The 24,020-nt window shown below is 46.4% G+C and overlaps 1 protein-coding gene across 2 annotated transcripts in view; it reads left to right on the top strand.

Moving 5' to 3' along the window:
* The window catches only part of LOC144791089 (serotransferrin-A-like), a 302,511-nt gene that overhangs the window by 59,203 nt on the left and 219,288 nt on the right, over positions 1 to 24,020 (top strand). For both annotated transcript variants that reach the window (XM_078665746.1, XM_078665745.1), the window contains exon 3: positions 22,632 to 22,740. In XM_078665746.1, coding sequence (XP_078521872.1) covers positions 22,632 to 22,740 — 109 coding nt within the window. The remainder of the gene's footprint in view (positions 1 to 22,631; positions 22,741 to 24,020) is intronic.

The following is a 24,020-nucleotide window of genomic DNA, read 5'->3' as shown; positions in this document are numbered from 1 at the left end:
TCGACCAACTTGCGATAATCAGCTTGGAGCAAGGTGAAGTCCGAGGTGGCTTTGTCAATCCTGGCCTCCAGGGAGGTCCTAGTGTGATCCATTGCAGTCCCAATCCGCTCCACTGTCACAAGGACGGAGTCCATTTTGGCTGCTAGGGCCGTGGTCGTTGGTTCCGGCATCTCTCCCTCGACTCCCTGCAGTGGGTCAAGACTGGCGGCCCTCAGGTGGCCTTGTTGTGTCTTGGCTCGTATCTGGCCCATTACAAGCTGCTGCACCGTGGGCATTTACGGGTTGTGAAGAGGGACAACAGCGTATCAGCAGTTAAAGGACCCTAGTTTGCGGGGACCACCTAGAAGGCGTTATCAGGTAGGCGCTGCCCGCGGTTGTCTCGCCACTCCGCTGTCCTTGTGTATATGTCACTGGCACCAGACTGCGGGGTCAGTGGCTCGGCTCCTCCAGGTCTGCTCACCGGCCCATGATGCCGTCATGGCAGAGGGAGGGCAACTCAGCCATTATTAGGTCTCTAGCGTCCACTTACACACTCACAGCAGCGTTCCTTAGGCGTGGGAGCGGGGAGCTGCAGCAGGCTGTTAGTGACTTTATCATGCCCCCGGCCTGCAGTATGTCATTTACTGAACCTCCCGGCTCCGACCAGGGCCCGTCCTGAAGCCCGCACGTGCCTCAGGTCTCGCCAGCAGCTGCCGCCAGCAGGGGGTACCGTCCGCTCATCCTCTCTGATCGGTGCTACATAGCTTCCCCGCTCCGAAGACACCTGGGCGCCTGGTCTTGCTCTGTGGACATCTGGTCACCTCAGGAGTTTTCTAGGCCCAGGATCCCAGGAAGGGGTTCTTCAGCCTCCCCTCTGGCCACACCCCCACAATGGTGACCATATTTCAGGGGCTCCCACCAGAAGCTAGGGACGGCATACGCCAGGCCCTCTCGCGCTTCTGCACACCTCGGGGATCTCAGCTCCCAGTCACCGATCACTCCTTTCACCCCGCTGTGTGTGGCTGCTTCCCAGTTATGTTCCCGCCCCATTCAGCCTCCAGGCCTCAGGCTCCTGTGCAGGGGTACTGCCCGCTCTGCTGTTCTGCACTTCAAGGGGGCTCGGAGGGACTCCCAGCTTCTCCCCCTAGACCTGCGCAGTCCTGCACCTCTCCGCCCCTAGCCCCTCGCTGTTCACAGTACCTGGGTCCTGTTGTGCTTGTCCACCGTCTTTGGTTGCAGGCGAGTGCAGGCGGGGATATTTCAATGTCACCAAAGCATCCGCACACTCGAACGCTCGCAGTGGGCTGTATCGCTTCTCCTGCCTGCCGTCTCCTCATCTGGCACCTTCATTCGTGCGCCAAGTGCCTTTTCCCGCAGGCCAGTACCAGTTTCACGGAGGATGCCACAGCGGGGCCCCAGTGCCGCGGTCACGATGGGGTACTTCCACAACTCAGCCCTACTAATGCCAAGGGCTTCATCGCAGCCGCAGGACGGACACTCCACTGCGGGCGGCCATCTTCCTCCACAAAATGTCCGTGCGCTGCCCAACCGTCCGCAGAGCCGCGCGTTTGCCGCTCTCACCGCTGCACTACCAGCAGGCTAAATCGCCCGGCACAGCGCTTCACAGGTGCAGCGCGCCATCCGACGTCTGGTCCTGGGCTTCGTTGACACAGATGGCGCTGTCAGGATAACTATTGAGGATAATAGGGGATCGATGGACGGAGCGCTAACAAGTTGCGTCCGCCATGTTGGCTGGCTGGCCACGCCCCCCCTGGTCCGATTAATAATGCGGATGATTAGGGGAATGTGAAGGTCTGTGCCCAAAAGGCAAAAGTTACCAAAAGCATATTGGAACGGGGAGTAAGGGGGTAAATCTGTGTTACCGATTTGGTCAGGCTTTTGGAGATGCGGTCTCCTGGAGGTGGTTTGAGTGTCCTTTGGGCCTTGCCGCTTCCACAGAATGGTATGCTCTATGTTATTTGCACACAGGGAGATTGAGGCTGAGACCTCTATAGGGTGGGTTAAGTAGTGGATGCTTCTTATTGGCCTTTTGGTTGTGGACCTGAGTTGTTTGGGTTCACTTCCTTTGTTTAGGTTTAGGGGAGAGTAGCTGGGGCATCTGTTGAAGTTTGTGGTTGAGTTTTGGGAAATGGGAATGCTCTAATGTGTGAGGTCTTGGTACTACAAGTATGGAAGTGCGTGGATGCTGGACATGTCATTTGTACAACTGAGGGTTGGTGTGGGGTAGGCTTTGGTGCATGATACCAGAAGTTCGTAGCTTCAGTCAGTCAGTCAAGTCACTTTATTCGATGCTTACATATTAAGATCATTAAAGTGCAAATGTGAAAAAGGCATTCATCAGAGTACAAAGTGGTGAGAGAAACTGTTAAAAAACATCCCTAAGAAAAAAAACATTCATCATTGTGCAAAATGTAAAAAAAAACAGATTAAAAATATCAATTAAAAACAGGATAAATGATACAATTTTTATTTATTTATTTATTTTAAAGTTTTATAGAGCGCGAACATGACCCGTGAGGGTATCAGAGCGCTTTACAGATACAATAGGGTAATACATAGGAGAGCTTTCTCAGCAGGATAAATATAGTACAATGAACAAGAAAGGTGATGTACAAGGACACAGGATAGAACCACAGTCTCTCAGGTCGCTAAGGGAACGAGATTATCCAAGGAATTTAACCATGAGAAAGGCCTTGGCCTCTTTTTTGAAGAGAGCAAAGGAAGGGATTTTTCTAATGTCGGGAGGGAGGGAGTTCCATATTCTTGGTGCAGCTCCAGTGAAATCCCGATTGTAGGTTGTTCTTTTCCTGAAGCGTGCAGGCCGGAGTAGGAGGGCCTTGGTTGATCTGGAGTTTCTGTTTCCTCCAGATAACACAAGCTTCTGAGCAAGATAGGCAGGGGAGTTGGAGTGAAGGGCCTTGTGCGTGATGCATGACAGCTTGAAGTGAATCCTCGCCTCGAGGGGGAGCCAGTTTAACGCTTTCAAGTGAGGAGTGATGTGATCGAATTTTTTTGAGCCTGTAAGTAGTGTGGCGGCTCCGTTGAGGCAGGCTTTTAAGGGTGCCAGCGAGATCTTAGGTAAGCCGGAGAGGGTGGAGCAGCCGTATTCCAGTCGAGAGATGACTAATGATTGGACAGCGAGTTTGAGGTCTGAAGCATCTAGAAAGGATTTCAGTTTCCATAGGTAGCTCAGGTGGAATCTGGCCGGTTTCGCCATTGTGTTGATGTGGTCTCGCATATTTAGGTTATAATCCAAGGTGATTCCCAGAGATTTGGCTGAGTTCACAACGGTCGGGAACAGTTTAAGGCTATGATGGCTTTAATCCATATCTGGATGTCGGGGTTGTTCTTGGGTGGGGAGATTAGGAGGAACTCAGTTTTCTTGGCATTAAGTTTTAGTTGATTGGCGGAGAGCCATCTGGCGGTCAGCTTCAGGGCTTCATTCAGGGTGAGGATCTCTGCCAGAGATGAGATTTTTATGTAGATCTGAGTATCATCAGCGTACATATGAAAGGAGATATTTTCATTACGCAGGACTTCGGCAAGGGGTTCCAGATAGAGATTGAAGAGGGTAGGGGACAGTGTTGATCCCTGGGGGACTCCCACCGTGACCGTGGTCCATGCATGAGTATTGTGTAATCGCCTGGTCTTCCAGGAAACAAGTAAAAAAGACTCCATGGAACAGCAAATTAAGTGATCAGGCAATGATTGTAATAAATTAATATCTGGGTGGCATTGTGTGAAATTAAGTTTGCGCAGAAGTGGCAGAATGAATCTCTTGTGGTGTTCCACATAAAATTTGCAAAAGAAAACGATGTGTAAATTTGATTGTGTGGAAACACCATCACATAGACAGGGAGGGAGATCATGTATGGAATATATTCCTGATGGATGGGCCAACGTACAAGGGATGAAGTTCAGCAGGAACCTTAATAAAAATAAATCTGTAGCATACGTTTGTGACAATAAGTAAATATGAGGCTATGCCTTCATGGTCAATCAGACCCTCTAAATAACATATCTTTTTTTTAAACTCTTTTTATTAACAGCTTATACGAAAACAGTGCCGGTCACCACAGTTGTACATCTTGGTCATTAAAGTGCACCAGAAATATACAGTATTGGTAGGGTTCACAGTAGCAGGACAGTCGAAACCTATGGAGAATGAAAGCCTTAGACTACGGCCTCAGCGTTGGACCGTCGAGGCTGAGGGGGCTCACAGATGTTGCCCCTGAAGTCGTTCCAGTTTGACCACACCGCACCCCATTTTTGATGGCACCCTCGCGCCGTGTATACAGTCTTTTCTTGCAGCATACACCAGTCCATGTCTTTTTTCCACTCGCTGAGCTTCGGTGGTGTGGGTGCGTCCCATAGCCTTGCTAAGTTTCGTTTGGCTACCGCTTGCCCCAGCATAACCCAGAGCCTTCCTTTCGCTGGTAGGTCTGATGGCTCCCAGATATTCAGGAGGCATCTCTTTGCCTGCCATCGCAGCTCCACGCCCCAGACTTCCTGCATGCAATGTACCACACTTCTCCAGTATCCCTGCAACACTGAGCACTCCCATAATATGTGAACGAAGGAGCCTGTTCCGCCACAGCCCCTCCTACAAAATCCGTCATCTCTTCTTCCCATCAGCTGTAGTCTAGTGCAGGAGATATAGACCCTGTGTAGTATTTTGAGTAGAATGAGCCTTAGACTGGACGAAATCGCCACCTCCTTAGGGGAGTCCAGCGCACTCCTCCACTCCTCGTCTATCTCCAGTCCGTCTGCCTCCCACCTCCCCTTGAGGGCCACAAGTAGGTCAGGGGAATTATTTATTAACTTTTTATATGTGAGGGAGATGGCATATTCCGGCATGTGCCCGTCCAGCAGTCTGTCCTCAAGTGGAAAGGCTTGTGGGGGTGTGGTCCCTGGTGGGATATTCGTCTGGAGGGAGTGTCTTACTTGCATATACCGGAAAAACTCTGTGTGTGCAAGATCATAGGTGTCCTGTAGATAGGCGAAGGATCTGACCCCGTCAGGACCCCAAAGATCTTTAATTTGAGAGATACCGATAAGGTCCCAGTTCTGGAACCCCTTGGTTCGCCCCAGGTTGCCTAACTCTTCTGATGCCCATAGTAGAGTGGCCATGGTGAGAGTGTTGAACCAACCCATCTTCCGCTGGGCCATGTGCCATATTTGCACCGAGTGTTTCGTCGGCCCTGTGAGCGAGCATGTATTTACCGGGTCTGGAATTGAGTGCTGCCTCATAATTCCCGCTGGGGAGTAGCCTTCTGTCCATTCCATACCCTGGGTCATTACCGTCGCAGTATGTTACCTGGTTAATAGCAGAGAGGTGTGCAGCCCAGTAGTATTTACGAATATCCGGGAGCGCTATGCCTCCATCGTACCACCCCAGTGTTAATTTTTGCAATGCTATTCTAGGCATGCCGGACCAAAGCAAGTCCCGTTGTGCGGCTTCTATGGCAGTAAAATAAGAGTGTGGTAACCGGTCAGGATAATTTTGAAGGGCGTAGAGGAACCTCGGTAAGGCCATCATTTTAAAAAGGGTTGCACGGCCCAGCAGGGACAGCGGGAGCTTTTGTAAGGTAGTGGCGTCACGCTTGAGCCTCTGAAGGGGTGGAAGTAAATTTTGTTCGTACATCTTGGCCTTGTCTTTGGAGACAAAGACCCCCAAGGTATTTAAAACCGTCCTCAGCTACATTGATCGGGAAGTTGCTGGGAACCTCCGGGGTGCTGCCGTGGAGGACGTAAAGGAGTGATTTGCTCCAGTTGATCCGGAACCCTGAGTTTTTCCCAAAGTTTGTAAAGATATCCAGGGCCGCCGTACTGGTCGCGACAGGTAGAGGAGGATGTCATCAGCATATAATGAGATCCTATCCTCCCACCTGTCCGCCCACCGCAGCCCTTTAAGAAATACGTCCTGCCTGATCCACGCGGCCAGTGGCTCCAGGGAAAGGGCAAACAGGAGGGGGGAAAGCGGGCAACCTTGTCGGGTCCCCCTTTCCAGGACAAAGACCTCAGAGACTTTATTATTAACTACTACTTGGGCCAATGGCTCCGTGTATAAGAGACGGACCCATGCAATGAAGTTCGGGCTGAAGCCCATTTTACGGAGTACCGCCATCATGTATGGCCATTCTAGGGTATCGAATGCCATGGTGCCATCAAGTGATACCACCACCGCATCTTCTTGTAAAGTGCGGCACCTCCCCATAACGCCATTAAGGCAACGAAGGTTGAGCGCCGTGTTTCGGTGGGGCATGAAGCCTGATTGGTCCGGGTGTACCAAAGTGGGCAAGACCGGCTGGAGCCTATTGGCGAAGGTTTTTGCCAATATTTTCGGCTCTGAGTTTAGCAGTGAAATAGGTCTGTACGATGAGCAGGACTCTTTCGGTTTCCCTTCTTTCGGTATGGCCACAATCGTGGCCAGGTGCTGATCTCTTGGCAAGAACCCCTCCGTTTTGCTTTCATCAAACATTCGTTTGAGGTAGGGACTGAGGGTATCAAGCTTAAGCTTGTAAAGCTCTATTGGGAGACCGTTGGGTCCAAGAGCTTTACCTGGGCGGAGGTCTTTAATGGCCTGTTCCAACTCGGCTGTGCAGAGCGGGACCTCCAGGGCGTCCCGTTCAACTGCGGACAGGCATGGCATCTGGATGTCTGCTAGCAAGGCCATAGAGTCTTCCTCCGGGCGGTCTGATCCCCTGCTATACACTTGTTTGAAGTGCCGTGCAAACTCTGCGGCAATCTCACGGGGTTCAGTTACCACAGCTCCTGAAGCTGTCTGGAGCTCAGGTACCACTTTATTATCCTGTTGTTTTTTATCAAGCCATGCGATGAGCTTGCCAGCTTTATCTCCTTGATCATAGATTCTGCCTTCCCTATCTCTAGCAACGATCTTAGCTGCTTCCGTCGCAAGCGCCCTATACTCCGCAGTTTTGAGGCGCAGCCTGTGGTGCGTCCTTGGTTCCCTATCAGAGCGTGCAGCCTCCTCCAGCGCCCTTAGGTCTGTTTCGACAGAGGCGATCTGTGCCTCCCTATCTTTGCGACGACCGGCAATAGCCGACAGGGCCTCTCCTCTAAGCACAGTTTTAAAAGCCTCCCATAGTGTTACAGAAGAGCTCACCGACCCATCGTTGTTCTCGAAGTACCAGTTAATAGAGAGGGTTAGCGTTTTTCTGAGCTCCTTGCTTCGGAGATACCAAGCATTAATGGGTGTTACACAACCCTCCTGTCTAGTCCCGACTGTGATATGTGCCCAAACTGGTGAGTGGTCTGAGATACCCCTAGCTAGGTGTGTGGCGGTTTGAATGACCGTATCGTGATGCAGTGGAGTGAGGATGTAGTCCAGGTGGAAGAAGGAGTGGTGTGGGCCTGAGAAGAACGTGTACTGTTTGTCAACGGGATGCGCCATTCGCCAAATGTCTGTCAGCCCAAATGCCTCCAGGAAGTCGGCCAGCCATTTTTGCCCTTGGGGTATGTCCCTGGGTGGGTGCCTGTCTAAGGTCCCTGAGACCACTGCGTTGAAATCCCCTCCTATTATCAGCTGACCGTCCGGGAGGGAGAGTATGAGTTTGCCCAGGTCTAGATATGATTGAGTTTGGAGACCAGGCGGGATATAGGTGGAAAGCAGATTTAACCTGCGACCCTCCCACCTCCCTGACAGTGCCGCGAAGCGGCCGTGTGGGTCTGTCTCTGTGTTGGCTACAAGGAGGGGAAGGGAACGGCGTAGAAGGATTCCCACGCCCCTGGAGCCTGAGGTGAAGCCGGAGTGGACCGCTAGAGTATATCCCCATCTACTGAGGGCATGACACGTGTTACCCATCAAGTGAGTTTCTTGCAGTAGTACTGCGTCGGGGAGGTAGCGTTTAACAAACTGCAAGAATATGGTTCTTTTGAGCCTATCTCCCAGCCCGTTTACATTCCAACTAAGGACCTTAAGGCTCTTATCCCATCTCTTAGCCATATCCGCTCCTGTGTAGGAAGAAATATTAGTGTATTCTGGTGCATCTCTCGACCCGTTGTAAGTTGTCCTGGTGTGACCGAAGAAAGCCCCCGCCCCCCCTCCCAGGCCCTCCCCCCCGCACTCCCAAACCTGTGCAAGGATAAATGTTAACACATTTCAGTTTAAACTCTTCCAAATGGTCCCCCATGTCTCCTTCCACCCCCACCCACCACACTCCCGCCTCCCCCCTGTCTCCCCCAAAAGCAACTGATCATTTGTATTTAACCCAAGTCCAACGGGACTCTCCTCTATCTCCCAACCGTTCCCTCCCCTCCCTGCTCCGTGGGTTTAAAACTACCCACTACCCCAATTAGCAGAGCGCCTTTCGCCCGAACCCCCGGGAGTGGGTAGAACCCGCCCCCTCCCGCAAAAAACTCTTGTCGGGGAAGTGGGTGCCGGCCCCAACTCCAGCCACCGCACCAACTCCGCCCCCTAAGTCTAAATGTCCCTGAAGTGGAGCAGGCAAGGCACTTTTAAACGTCTACACAAACAGACAATAGACACAGTGATGGCTCCCATTGGGAGTCGCATTTGCCCACTCCCAGAGGTAAGTATACATTACAGTTCGGCAGGGTCCGATCTCGTGCTTGCCGCATTCATCGCGCTGTATTATCCCGAGGTGACCCCCACCGGGGGCTGGCCGACCTGGAGCGCCAAGAGCGCTGACTCTGCTCGTCCACCTCCAGTCTGTCTGTCGCGGAGCCAGGTGATGCGTTGCCACTCTCCCACCATGGGCCACGGTCTTGTCGCGGGTGTTCGGGCGGGCCCTCTTTGTCAAGCCAATTCTGGACTTCCGTGGGCGTCGTGAAGAACAAGGATTTGCCTCCCGCTATAACTTTCAGTTTTGCTGGAAAGAACATCATGTACTTTATGCCCTTCTCTCGGAATGTAAATGACCGCCGCTCCTGTTGGACGTGAAGCGTGAAGTCAGGAAAGAACCGGATTGATGCCCCCTCGTACTGTAGGTCGCCCTTCTGCCTTGCCGCCTGAAGAATGGCATCGCGATCTCTGTAATTTAGGATTTTCGCAATAATGGTCCTGGATGGGGTTCCGGGTTTCGGCCTTGGAACCGGGGCTCGGTGTGCTCGTTCAACCGTGAAGATCTTAGACAGGCGCTTGGGCTGGAGGTGGCTTAGTATAAGGTTTTCAAGGAACAGTTCCACGCTGGGCCCCTCTGTTCCCTCCGGCACTCCCACCAATCCTATATTGCTTCTTCGGGCCCTTCCCTCCTGATCTTCGAGCCTGAGGGCCATCTGGCGGTGTTGATGTACCAGCTCATTAATGCGGCCTTCTAACTTTTTTGAGGATGCGTGGAGTGCAGTGATTTCCGATTAGTTGGCTTTGGACCTGACTGTGGTTTTGCCCAGGTCTGTTCGGAGCAGGTTCATTTCAATTGAGATTTTGCCCATTTTGGTTTCAAGATTGGCTCCCATCGCCTGGATCGCCACCATTATGGATGTTAGGGATGGCTCCTTCTGGGCCGCTTAGTCGTCTGCAGCAGCACCTGTCTGTCTCTGTCCCAGTGGTACCGCATATTTGTCCAGCCTATTAGTTTGTGTGGTAGTCCCTCCTTTGGGCCTCATGATGCCAGGGGCCACGAACTGCGTATCCTGCCACACGAAGGGTTGCGCTCTGCCGCAGGTATTACTCTGCGCGCGGGCTCCCCACACACGATGACCACTGACTCAAGTATCCCAGAGGCGCCGGTTGTCCCATCTGGGCAGACCGTCTGTCGCAGATTTGTCCTCCGGCCCCACACAACCGGGTCTAAGAACCCCCAGCGGGGACCAGGCGGTATCGACCCTTGTTGACAGTAGGCACCTGGTATAGGGCCTGGTATACTGCGGACGTGCCCAAAGAACTCTGCAATGTCTTGCCTTCAGTTCACGAGTCTCGCCTTCCAGTGGTCAAAAGCCGCAATAGTGCAGGCAGTGGGGGCCACTTTCCTGCTGTAGGCGCACTCCCGGAATCCTTCAGCACCTCCTTACCATGCCTCCACTGTTGTTGTATTGTCCGGGATCTCCTTTAGGCAGTATGTTGATCCCGGGCAGGGCTCCCCTGGGGCAACGCCAGAGGCACTGCCTGCCCCGAACTCCAGCGCGCTGTCCGTCCGCTATTAAGCACCGGGGCCCTCAGCATTCGGTGCTGCCAATTGTCCAGTCCTTTATAGGCCTCTGGGGCAAGCAGCAATCAGTGTTGTCAGCCCTGGGCCCGTCTTAGTGGGCCCCAGGGCCGCGGCCTCAAGATGGCACCTCTGTCGATGGTTTTCACTCCTCGGTCCCCCGGGGGCACCGGGCACTCCTTAATGAGGACGATCCACCGCCTCCGATGCCAGCAGTTATTGCCGGAGGGGTCGTCTCCTTAACTCTCCGGAGACGTTCTCTCGCCGGCTGGCCCTGCTTCCGTTGTGCTCGCCCCTGCCTACCCTTTAGGCCTCAAGCCGGGTCCGCAGGCGCTTTGTCCTCCGGAAGCCGTTCGGAGCCACTTCAGAGCTCGCGGAGCACCTCAAACAGCAGCGCTCCTCTTCAGGGTTCCGGGGCACTGAGGTAACAGCGCCTCGGATCGGATAATGTGCGGATGGTACCGGGGGCAGAATCAATCCCGGCGGAGCTCAGCAACTAGGCGGCCATCTTCATTGGCGCCTGGCCACGCCCCCTCTAAATAACGTTTTACAGAACTTTTTAGAGAGTTGGATTTGAAATCTTAGTTGCCCCTTGTTTCAAGAATTGGGTCCTGATCTCCTTTTTTGAGATAGTAGAGCAGTTAGATGGTGAAAAAAATAAGTGCTCTAGACCAAGGGAGGAGAGGCTATTTTTAATGTATGTGATCCACTGGATTCTAAATCCATATTCAAGCGAAAGACAGTCTTCTATTAACTTCTGTGTGAGGTTGACAGATTCTCCTCTCCAAATAGAATGCCATAGTATAATTGGGACCAGACTGATTATGTAATTATATCATTAATATATGCGACATCCAATTCTGCCTGACAGATTAAGTTAGAGCAACCTGCGGGGAGGCCAACTAGTTTTTTCCAGAAATTGTCCTCAGTGGTCTGGAGAACCGAGTGATTAGAAAATCTCCAGATGCCTGCCCAGTAGGTTGCTACTCAGACAGATTCAGCAGTATACACTTTTTTAACCATATCAATGGGTTTCGCTCCCAATTGTTTTATAAAAGAATGTGGGGCAACAATACTTTTATCCAATGCTATACCCCTTGTGACAATCATACTGGACCAGTTAGTTGACTATTGAATGTTACCCCAAGATAAGAAAAGGTATCAGTTTGAGCTATTTTCCGACTCACTATATAAAAATTAGGAACCTCCCTATCTTTGCGGCCAGTGATTAAAATAAAGTACTTCGCCTCATTGTTTTTTAGATCCAGACTGCTATGAAACTCATGTAGACCTCTAACAATTTCTGTAGGGCTAGGCCGGTGCGGGCAATTAACACCACATTGTCTGCATAAAGGAGAATTGGGGAGCTCACATTATTAATCTTAGGAACATCTGAGGTTGAATTCGACAGGGAATTTTCCACCCCATTTGTGTAGATGGAAAAAGAAATGGGGTGAGTACACAACCTTGTCGAACTCCCCTGTTAATTGGAAATGACCTAGTGCACTCTCCCTGCATCCCGTTGCAGATGCAGGCCGAAGCTGAAAAATAAAGCAGCCTTATAAAGACCCTAATGGCCTCATCAATGCCCATTTCTTGCATTATCCTCCACAAGTGGTGATGGGCAACGCAGTCGAAAGCTGCAGATAAGTCCATAAAGGCCAAGTATAACTTGCCTTGCTTGGCTAACATGGAACATCCAAGGCCTGAGTCAGGTAACCAAGCAGTGTAGAGTGTTTATATTTAAGGTAATATAGAATCTCTGTGGCCTTTCTCAAGGAGAAACATGTATGGGGGAAGTGTTTGTGACCTTTTTTTCTGGCTTTGTGTGGGGGGTATTGCTTTAAGTGGCACTGGAGACTCTGTTTTGTGCAAAAGGCATGAAAGTGGACACATGGACATGGTATTTGGTTCTCTTTGTGACCCTGGAAGCCAGGGTGAGGTGTTTCATGAATGTCTACACTCCTGATGTGGATGACCCTAGTTTTTTTTGGTACTGTGATTGCTGCAATGGCTGACTACTTTGGGTAGGAGGTACTGCTGGCTGGGGATTTAAATTGTGTGTTGGTTGGAGCAGTGGCTCATTCTCCACCGAGAGCAGACACTAAGCCTGCCATAACTTGGGCCCTCTGGGGGGTAAAAGACTGTTTGGAGGGCATGTCACCCTGAAGTCCAGATCAATTGTGCTATACTCTTGCAACAGGGATGCATAGTAGACTGGACTATTGTTTGATGCCTGATGGTATGGTCCATGGTGTGACGGATATCACGGTTATCACATATTTGGCATGATATTTATTGGACCATTACCCATTGTTGTTCACCTACAGTGCAGGGTAGGAAGTCTACCAGGGTCCCGCTGTGGAGACTGACGGTGGAGGCGTTGCTGGACCAGGTTATCACTTACACTGTTTCTGAAGTGCTAGACCATTATTTTGAGGTGAACTGGAATAGTACAGCGCACAGAGCCACAGAATGGGATGACTTAAAGGTGGGTTTGCTCAGGGAATTGCAGTGAGGCCTCTTGGACCCTCTTTGGTTTCATTTTTAGGTTTACATTTTTATATCACTTAATTTTAGACATATTTTATTTACACAATATTACTCTAGGAAGACGCTGTACATGCAGGCTTGTTTTCAGAAAGTCTTTTTTGCTACACTGTCTGTACATTTCGTTCAAGGCTAAGAACAGAATGAGATATCCTAGTGTTTGCGTTGCCTGCGTGGAGACAGCTTCTAACATCTATACACATCATTGCATCAGAGCTGTACCTCTAACACAGCAGTTTTTTTATATAAACAACGCACTGTCCCTTTATGGGTCAGAGGGTCACTCCAGCCACGATGGACCAAGAACCAATGCTATGTTCGACATCCAGCTCTGCTAACGCTGATCTTCCATTCTTATCCTGCAGAGAGGGATTGCCAATCCAAATCCAGACCAAGTCTTCCAGCTATGGGGTTTCTGGCTGACCTAAGGGTACACCACTTTGCCCTCAGAGTAGGGATTGTGAGTATTCTTGCATTAGGCAGCAATTTTCCACATCATATAGAGATATACATTTCTCTGCATTGTTTGCACATTGTTTCGCATTTAGGCGGATATTTGCACTAATTATTGCATATTTTGCACAAATGCGTATGTTGCACATATCAATAATTGTGGATGAATTGATGGAGAGTATGGATATATTGCGTAATTTGCACATATATAACTTTATGCATATTGTGCACAATTTTTAAGCATTAACGCAGTGATTTGCACAAAGGATGACATAGGGGTCATAGGCGACATGATGTGAGACCTATTTAAACAAGAACCCCAATGATGTAATCATGTTGCCTTTTCAATAGCCGAATAAAGTGCTTTATGCATATGGCTATGGCATTATTTGCACATTTGCGTAATTTGCACAGTGAACATGGTATTCTAAATGTACTAAAATGCGTACACATATCAATATAAATTAATCAGGCAATGTTTAAATTCCTCAAATTAGAAGAGAAAAGCCTCATGATACAAGTATTTCTTCACTATTTACTGTCACGTGGTGCAGCAAACGAGAGAGAAAAAAATGTATGCATATAAAAAACAAATGACGTACCGCTTCCATAACATTGTGATCAAGGGCACTGGATGCCCGAAACGCGTCAATGTGAGGAGTGAGCTTAAGGAACAATTAAACTGACGTGTCATTGCAAGCTGCGTGGTGGTCGATTGATTTCTACGTTCGCCGCAAGGAAGTGTAGAAAAAAGTTGGAATACCAATTGCGGAAGTTTGGTTGCTTCCGCTTCGATGGACCCCTCCCCGCAAGATGGTGGCAGTCTTCAACCTAACTTTGTTTTGGATCCGTTAAGGAATTTGGTTGCAAACCCCCTACGAGCTGGGAGAGCGAACACCAGGAGGCAGACGCCGGCGTTTGAGTCAGAGGACTCACGAAGGTACGTCTAACACACCGGTTAGCTATACGTCATTGCAGTAGGTTGGGGAGTTTAACGGCAGCGTGCACAGGTCTGATTCCTTTTACCAAACCAGCACAAATAAGTACGTGCGGTAACTCACAGAAGTCCTCCATGATGTCTATTGACGCGGTACGTGAATGTGAGGCAGCAGCAGACCAGCTGTTTGGGAATATACCAAGAATAAATCCGGATATCTTGAGTGCTAAAGAACAAGGCAGTAATACCGACAATGACGTCAATTCAATGCTGAAAAAATTTGGAGAATTTTTTTTATTGGAAATAACCTAGTGGTGGGAACATAAGTCGCTCAGAAAATATGAAGAGGTGGATAGAGTGCCTCGGGGGCTTAGAATACTTTTGGCCCCACGCTTCGATAACCCAAACCCAGCAATGTTAATGGAATGGAGTGAAAGCAACTTGTTGGCTTCCATGAACTTGGTACATATTTTGATAAAATATGCTGAAATTGATCGTCAAGTGCTGATAACAGAAATTGAAACAATTGATAAAGAATTAGAGAAATCAGATAAGAAGGAGTTCATTGCAGCTAAAAGGAAAGAGATAAATGAACGCCTGAAAAAACATGAAGATAAAATAAAAGCTAGAAAAGTACATACATTTGCTCGGGATCAAGCAGATTATGAGTTGGGGCAAATCTACACATTTGCACGCAAGTACGACAATGGGAGAAAATTGAAAACAAGTAATGTAAATAAACCTAACATCTTAAGTCGCTCAAGAACAGGCGCAACTGAGGCAAATGGTGTTGAAACAGATACAGAATCCTTAACCAGCGAATCAAGTGCGGAAGGCTAAAGCACTGACAGAGCAGTCAATAAAGTGATCCTGAGCTTGGGTGAAGAGGTGGATTTTTTGGTGGAAGCCAGGAGACAAACATTGAGGCCAAGAAACGAAAAGAATGTGACAGAAAAAGGCGGAACACAATTAGAAGGACACGGCGCTGCAAGCGGAAACGTGCAGCCGAAAAAGAAACAAAGAAATTATTGCCGCAAAAAGTAGAGCCTGATGATCAAACAATCATTAATCTGTCAACTGTAACTCTAACTAAGGCTGAGGAACAACTGTTGGCCTTAGGCCTCACTTTTTGTCCAGAAACGAACTTTAACTATGCCACCACACGAGTAGACATTTTCTGCTTTATACGTAAATTAAAACTACGAAAATTCTTCACAATTAAAACAGGCCTTGAAAAGCATAAGACTTTGGGAAATGCGGTAAACCAACCAAAGTTACAGGCCTCTGATGTGCAAACATTATTAACTATGCATGAGTTAAGTAATGGAGCAGAAGAGGAATCAACTAACTCTACACAACAGAGGCTTCGAGCAATTGATCTGCTCCAAAAAGGCGCAGGAGAAAGCCCATACAAACCCAAGTCGACATTTTTTCCATTGATGCCAAAAGATGCGGTAGATGTATTTCATGAATGTGTTACAGAAGAAATAAAGAAACTCCACGACAAGTTAATTTCAAGAAGCAACAACCGAATTTTACCCAAACACAATATCAAAATCTTATGAAAAAACTCAGCAAAAATATGGAGATTATTGTGAAGAAAGCGGATAAAGGTGAGAACATTGGGGCATATTATCAAGGGATTTATCTCCACTTTTTTGGCTTTAAAAGCCAAGAAAGCGGAGATAAAATGATGTCCCTATCAGCAACCGGGTGCTAACACGCAAATTTGCATGTTAGCACCCTTTTTCTCTACGCTTCCCCTTGCATCTCTAATGAGATGCAAAGGGGGCGTTCCAGAGAAAAATAATAGGAGAAATGTTGTTAAGTGACATTTCTCCTATTATCAAGGATTTCACTAACCCTGTTAGTGATAAAAAAAAAGCAGCGCTAACCGCGGTTAGCACTGGTATTTTCCTGACTTAGCCATGATATCCTATAGGAGGTGGATATCATGGCTAAGTTTGTGAGCCCCTATCATCAAGCTAACGCCAACCTAAGAGAGATTATCGTTGGTTTTCCAGCGATAATCTCTCATTTGGCAGTTAGCGCAAGGATTTTTATCACTTCTGAGATAAACCTTGCTAATAGCAAATTATCTCTGCGATAATTTCCGGCGATGCTTAGCGTTAAAAAATTTGTTGCTAAGCATCGTTAGCGATAAATATCGCTAATCGTTGGTAATATGCCCCATTGTTCTGTGGCCTAGGGAACAATATGTACAGGAAGCCATGCGACAACTAGAAAACATGGATTGTTATGAAAAATCCACTATGAGGGTGTACAACAAGGCAAGGGATGCTCTGAAGAAAGAGCTACAATATTGGAAACAAGAATGGTTAATATCGATAGACGAGTATCACTTCATGTTTAATGAGCATCCAGTCCTTCCCTTTTTATATTTATTTCCAAAAATCCACAAAAGAACCTTTCCAATACCTGGACGTCCTATCATTTCGGCGATTAAAAGTATGACGGAAAATGTGGGGCAATATGTGGATTCTTATCTACAGGATTTAGTAAGAACATTTCCATCGTTTTTAATAGACACTGGTGGTTTTTTAAATAAATTGAAACATATCGCATGGACTGAAAGTATGATTATAATAACACTGGACATAGAATGGCTATATACTAGCATTGAACATTCGTGTGGTATAAATGCGATCAAGCATTTTCTGAACTCTAGGCCTGTTGAATATGTAATGCATAACAAAATGCTGACATCTTTGATTACCTGGTGCTTACAAAATAACTACTTTTCATTTGGCAAGGATGTGTACAAACAGATACAGGGTGTTGCCATGAGGGCCTGCTTCTCCCCTAGCTAAGCGTGTTTGCACGTGGGCTATTGGGAGGAGCAGGTCCTTAGGGTACAACACAAGGACATTTTTGAAAATAGGATTGTGCATTGGCTGCGCTACATCGATGATGTTTTTATTGTTTGGAATGGGGATGCTGATAGTGCAGAAGATTGCATTAAAAGAAATAATGATAATCATTTTAATCTACATTTTACATCTCATATCAGCCCCACCAAAATAGAATTTTTAGATGTGTGCATTTATGTCGATATCAATAAGTTAATGACCACTGCTTTTAGAAAATCAACAGCAGAGAATGCAACATTCCACGCAACTATGCACATCCTAAACATTTAATAGGCATCATCCCGAATGGTGAGATTTTAAGATTGAAACGCATCTGTAGCATACCAGAAGATTTAGAAAAATACCAAGATGAAGCTCTAACCCGACTGAAGAAAAGAGGGTACAACAATAAAGTATTGCAAGCAGCAGTTCTAAAAGCCAATACAAGAACTAGGGAATCACTCCTACCTCTGGTAGAAGAAGAAGCAGGGGTAGACAATACATTGGAGGATTCACCTAGACTAATCACAACATTCAGTCGTCAGGAACGAAAAATTAGAGCCATTATCATTAAGAACTGGCCTATCATCTTGACAGATAATGTCCTTAGCACCAGACTACCAGACAAACCTACCAACACATTTAGAAAACCTCAGTTGATGGAAGGGCAACTCTCTAGAAATAGTCCTGAGTTGAAAAACACTGAATCATAGCTAAAATATAGAAAAGGGTTTTTACAAGTGTGCAACTTGCAGCACTTGTAAATTTGGAGTTAATACAATTAAATACTGTACTCCTTTCCGAGAGAATGAGTTAACCATCAATGGAAATGTCAATTGCCGTACTGACTTTGCAGTCTATGTTCTCACGTGCACCTGTGGGCTTAGGTATGTGGGAAGGTAGTGAGACAAAATATCTAAATTAAAATATGGATATACAATAATATCGATGTTTTAATATCGATGGTATAGAATATCGATGTGCAAAATATCGACAGACAGAATATCGTTTTTTAAGGTATGTATGTTACTAATATCGAAATTTAATAATATCGAAATTTTGTTTAGTGTTATGTATTTTATTATGTTGTTTATATGTTTGTTAAATATGTTTTGTAATGTATGTTTGAAAATTAGTAATTTTGTTTACATTTTGCGTTTTAGTATCAGAGCGGGTTGTGGGTTTATAGGGGAATAGGGTGGGAAGTAATTTAATAATAATTAATTAATTAATTAATATATGTTTGTAAATATTTTTACTTAATAATTAATTGGTAATTAATTAATAGTAATATTAATTAGTATTTACATTAATTAGAGTTAATGTGCAAATATATTAAATTTTGTGTTATTGTTAATTAATAATTAATTGGTAATTAAATCATATTAATTAGTTAATTAAATTAATTAGAGTTAATGTGCTAATATATTTAATTTTTTGTTATTGTTTTTGTTATTGTTAATTAATTAATTGGTAATTAAATATTATTAATTAGTTAATTAAATTAATTAGAGTTAATGTGCTAATATATTTAATTTTTTGTCATTGTTAATTCAATCAATCAATCAAAGCATTTATATGGCGCACTACTCACCCAGAGGGTCTCAAGGCGCTAGGGGAGGGGAGTCCGCTACTGCTCGAACAGCCAGGTTTTGAGTTGCTTCCTGAAGGCGAGGTGGTCCTGGGTCAGGCGGAGGTGGGTCGGGAGGGAGTTCCATGACTTGGCGGCGAGGTAGGAGAAAGACCGTCCCCCTGTGGTGGCTCTTCGGATGCGGGGGACGGCAGCGAGGGCGTGGCCGGTCGATCGGAGCTGGCGTTTGGGAGCGTAGAAGTTGAGGCGACTGTTGAGGTAACCTGGACCTTGGTTGTGTAGGCCTTTGTGTGCGTGGGTGAGGAGACGGAAGGTGATTCTCTTGTTGACCGGGAGCCAGTGCAGGTCTCACAGGTGTCCGGAGATGTGGCTGCGACGGGGGATGTCCAGGATGAATCGTGCTGAGGCGTTCTGGATCCGCTGGAGTCTCTTCTGGAGTTTGGCGGTGGTTCCGGCGTAGAGGGAGTTGCCGTAGTCCAGGCGGCTGGTGACGAGGGCCTGGGTGACCGTCTTCCTGGTCTCGGTGGGGATCCACAGAAGATCTTACGTAGCATGCGCAGGGTGTTGAAGCACGACGAGGAGACGGCGTTGACTTGTCTGGTCATGGAGAGGGAGGAGTCCAGGATGAATCCCAGGTTGCGTGCGTGGTCTGTTGGTTTGGGTGCGCTGCCCAGGGCGGGGGGCCACCAGGAGTCGTCCCAGGCGGAGGGTGAGGATCCCAGGATGAGGACTTCCGTCTTGTCCGAGTTCAGTTTCAGGCGGCTGTTCTTCATCCATTCGGCTACCTCTTTCATCCCTTCGTGAAGGTTGGCTCTGGCGGTGGCGGGGTCGTTGGTGAGGGAGAGGATCAGCTGGGTGTCATCGGCGTAGGAGATGATGTTGAGGTTGTGCTGGCGTGCGATGGCTGCGAGGGGGCTCATGTAGACGTTGAAGAGGGTAGGGCTGAGCGAGGAGCCTTGGGGAACGCCGCAGATGACTTCGGTGGCTTCAGATCTGAACGGTGGGAGGCGGACTCTCTGTGTCCTTCCGGCGAGGAAGGAGGTGATCCACTCCAGTGCCTTCTCCTGGATTCCGACGTTGCTGAGACGCTGTACTAGTGTACGGTGGCAGACCGCGGAGAGGTCTAGGAGGATGAGGGCTGCAGTTTCTCCGTTGTCGAGCAGTGCTCGGATGTCATCGGTGGCTGCGATCAGGGCGGTCTCCGTGCTGTGGTTGGCCCGGAAGCCAGACTGCGAGAGGTCGAGGGATCCGTTCGTCTCGAGGAAGGCGGCCAGCTGCTTGTTGGCGTAATTAATAATTGTGATTTATTTATGTGTAGTGGGTTGTGTGTTTATAGGGGAATAGGGTGTGATATAATTAAATGTAATTAATTAAAGAGATTAAATTCATTTATTGGTATTTATTGTTAATTAATTGGTAATTAATATGTGTTAATTAGTTCATTTATAATTACATCAATTTAATAATATTAATTGTTATTAATTGATTAATTGAAATTTATATTAATTGTGTTTTTTTGTATGTGTAGTGTGTTGTGTGTTAAAGGGGGAGTAGTGTGGGAAGTAATTTTTACCCCCATGCTATACAATGCTTTCCCTAGTGTTGCACCCTCTGGAGTGGGAATAGTAATTTAACCCTCTACTCTATCCAACGCTTTCCCTACTGTTGCACCCTCTGGAGTGGGAATAGTAATTTAAACCCCCACGCTATCCAACGCTTTCCCTACTGTTGCACTCTCTGGAGTGGGAATAGTAATTTCTACCCCTACGCTATCCAACGCTCTCCCTACTGTTGCACCCTTTGGAGTGGGAATAGTAATTTTTACCCCTACGCTATCCAACACTTTCCCTACTGTTGCACCCTCTGGAGTGGGAATAGTAATTTTTACCCCTACGCTATCCAACGCTTTCCCTACTGTTGCACCCTCTGGAGTGGGAATAGTAATTTTTTCCCTTACGCTATCCAACGCTTTCCCTACTGTTGCACCCTTTGGAGTGGGAATAGTAATTTTTACCCCTACGCTATCCAACGCTTTCCCTACTGTTGCACCCTCTGGAGTGGGAATCGTAATTTTTACCCCTACGCAATCCAACGCTTTCCCTACTGTTGCACTCTCTGGAGTGGGAATAGCAATTTTTACCCCTATGCTATCCAACGCTTTCCCTACTGTTGCACCCTCTGGAGTGGGAATAGTAATTTTTACCCCTACACTATCCAACGCTTTCCCTACTGTTGCTCCCTCTGGAATAAGAATAGTAATTTTTACCCCTACGCTATCCAACGCTTTCCCTACTGTTGCACCCTCTGGAGTGGGAATAGTAATTTATACCCCTACGCTATCCAACGCTTTCCCTACTGTTGCACCCTCTGGAGTGGGAATAGTAATTTAAACCCCTACGCTATCCAACACTTTCCCTACTGTTGCACCCTCTGGAGTGGGAATAGTCATTTTTACTCCTACGCTATCCAACGCTTTCCCTACTGTTGCACCCTCTGGAGTGGGAATAGTAATTTTTATCCCTACGCTATCCAACGCTTTCCCTACTGTTGCACCCTCTGGAGTGGGAATAGTAATTTAAACTCGTACGCTATCCAACGCTTTCCCTACTGTTGCACCCTCTGGAGTGGGAATAGTAATTTTTACCCCTACGCAATCCAACGCTTTTCCTACTGTTGCAATATGTGGAGTAAGTATATATATTAATTTAATATGTAGAGTTTTTAATTTATTTTAAATGTATATGTATTAGTTATAATTTTTACATATGTTTTAATGTTTTTATTTAATATTTGTAAAATTATATGTATTTTTTAATTATTTTTACATTATTATTAATACATTTAAAAAATGATATTTTTAATTTCGATATTTTTGTACTACAATATTATTTTTTCGATATTTTTGTACTTACCTTTATGAAGATATAACTTCGATATTTTTGATGTCGATATTTTTATGTCGATATTTTTGTATGTAGATATTCTGTCTGTCGATATTATGTCATAGATTCATGTGGGAAGTACCAAGCTCCAGGTGCATGTGAGGATATTGCAACATCTTTGTGCCATCATCAATTGCGATCAGGCATATCCGGTCGCATGCCACTTGAAAGAAGTATACAACAAAGACATCAATTGCCTGTCTTATTTTGTTATCGATTCTGTTCCTGAACCACGGAGAGGTGGTAACAGAGAAAGAATATTGAGACAATTGGAAACCAAATGCATTTTAGATTTAGATAGCAAGTTTCCAAATGGTCTCAATAATACAGAAGACATGCACACCTTTCTATAAATTGAGATTCGTTTCAACTGTCAAAAAAATAGGGTTTTAAGCAATACATCTAGAAGATATTGGTAATAGAAGATTAGACTTACTCCCACAGGCTTGTGGGACATAAGCCTTCTTAAATATGGAAAGTATAAACCGCTGGGACGAGAATGATTAACATCTTAAGACTCGTCCAACTGACCTCAATTGCTAATCATATTTTAATTGTTTTTTTAGTGGGACACCTTTTTGTACAAAAGTATGTTGCACTAGACACTTTACACACCTACTTTGTTTTCCTCACTTCGACCACTGGTTGGAGGACATCAATGACGTAGTCCTTTGGAACGGTTTTGGATTATAGGAAATCATCCTCATTAAATGACCCGCTGGTATATTCCTTCGGCACGGTTAAAACGACTGTAAAAGAAGAAAGGGTATAGCATGAGGAGGTAACGAGTCTTCATCCAGTTCATCAGAGTTGGTGTTCTGTTGGAGAACCGTGACTCCGTGACACACCATAATGTAAAATAATTCCAGTCCTCAATTTTTTATTACATTGGGACACAAATGATCTTCCCACATTGCACACATAGACTACAATCTACCAAAGTTCTCGTGGCAGGTAATTCATGCAATGGGTAAGTAGGCTTTTGCTGGTTCCTTGTAGTCTATTATTTTCCAGATCGGTCCTAAACTTTGCAAACTACATCAATGTTATATTTGTTTAGGGCAAGTAAAAAATAATTTGAATTTATCCTGTCGTAAATGTATGGATTTACTTGTAGAAAGTTCTGCATGTTTCATGATTCAAGAGTATTTTCTCTTCCAGCAAGCTGAGGCGGATGCTATTTGCGTGGATGGCGGGGACATTTATGAGGCAGGCCTAGCACCCTACAACCTGAAGCCGATCCTGGCAGAGAACTATGGAACTGGGAAAGGTATGTTTGTACAATCAGTACCACCTGTGAGGTCCTTTAAGGCTATTTATACCACCTGTAGTCCATAAAAACAATTGTAAGGATAAATATGCTAACCTATGGTATCTCAGACTATGTTGACAATGCCACAGATACTGCAGTGTTATTAACATTAAAGCAGGTGTTCCTTGTTCAAGGGTAAGTGGTGGATGAGGAGGGTCCTGTGGGTGGACTTGCTGGGCATTTCTGATATACTGACTGACTTAATTTCAGGATCTACATACACTTGTGATTACTGAGTTTTGGGGCCGGTATGAACATTTATTACTGAGTGACGATGCAAATCAAAACACGTACCAAGTGCTATTGAGTGATGTGTAGACCTGGGCATGCTGTAATGATTACTTAGAGATGTGGCATATCTGAACGAGCACTAAGAATTACTGACTGATTGTGCAAATCTGCAGTTTGCATCACTTTGCACTACACGAGCACTGGTGCAACTAAATAGTAAATCTAGGTCACTGAGCTTCCACCAAACATTGGAGGATTACCAGCTATTCTAGAGGACCACTGACCTTCCTCCAAAAACTGGCTAGTTACCAGCACCCTGGGGCTTTACTCACTGATAATAACATCAAGACAAGTAGCATGCTTTCTGTCAGAAATTGAGTTACTGGTTGAGAGGGGTGAAACCCTACTCAGGCGTCCACTACAATCCCTGTCAGGTGAGGCGCAAGCATCATTGAGTAGAACCTCTGGTAGCTTGGCACAGAGCAGTCACGGTTAATGTAGAGGCAATGTGTAAAGTATTTATGCAGTACTTCAAGCAGCATTAAAGTGAAAACACAACCCAAGAAAAATCCCACACCAATTTAGAAAATGGAACACATTTTAATATATAAAACAGGAGCAAAGCTACAAAACTCCAATCAGTAGAACTGAAGATATGCAAGTTTAAACATTTCAGTTAAAATGGAACCAACAGCACAGAGCGCCAGCTGTGGATATCTGGTTGTGCCAGAATGCGACAAAGTCAGAGGTTCAGGTTGACTGCGATGGAACTTGGGCTTTCTACAGGGACCCACTTGTACTAAACAAGTGTACCTTACATTCTGGTTGTGGAGCGTTGCGAGGTCACGCATTCGGGATGCATCTCCAAGCTGAGATGATGCGTCAGTTCAGAGGGACTGCAAATCTACAATGCAAGATCGAGTACCCTGTTGACAAAGGATTGCAATGTGTAGTCTGGCGTCAGGGATATAACGCAAGGATCTGTGTCAAACAGTGGCGGCTCGGAT

This window comes from Lissotriton helveticus, chromosome 11 (assembly GCF_964261635.1).
Source record: "Lissotriton helveticus chromosome 11, aLisHel1.1, whole genome shotgun sequence".
NCBI lineage: Eukaryota > Metazoa > Chordata > Amphibia > Caudata > Salamandridae > Lissotriton > Lissotriton helveticus.
The sequence above is the reverse complement of the archived record's forward strand: the minus strand, read 5'-3'. Positions and strand labels throughout refer to the sequence as shown.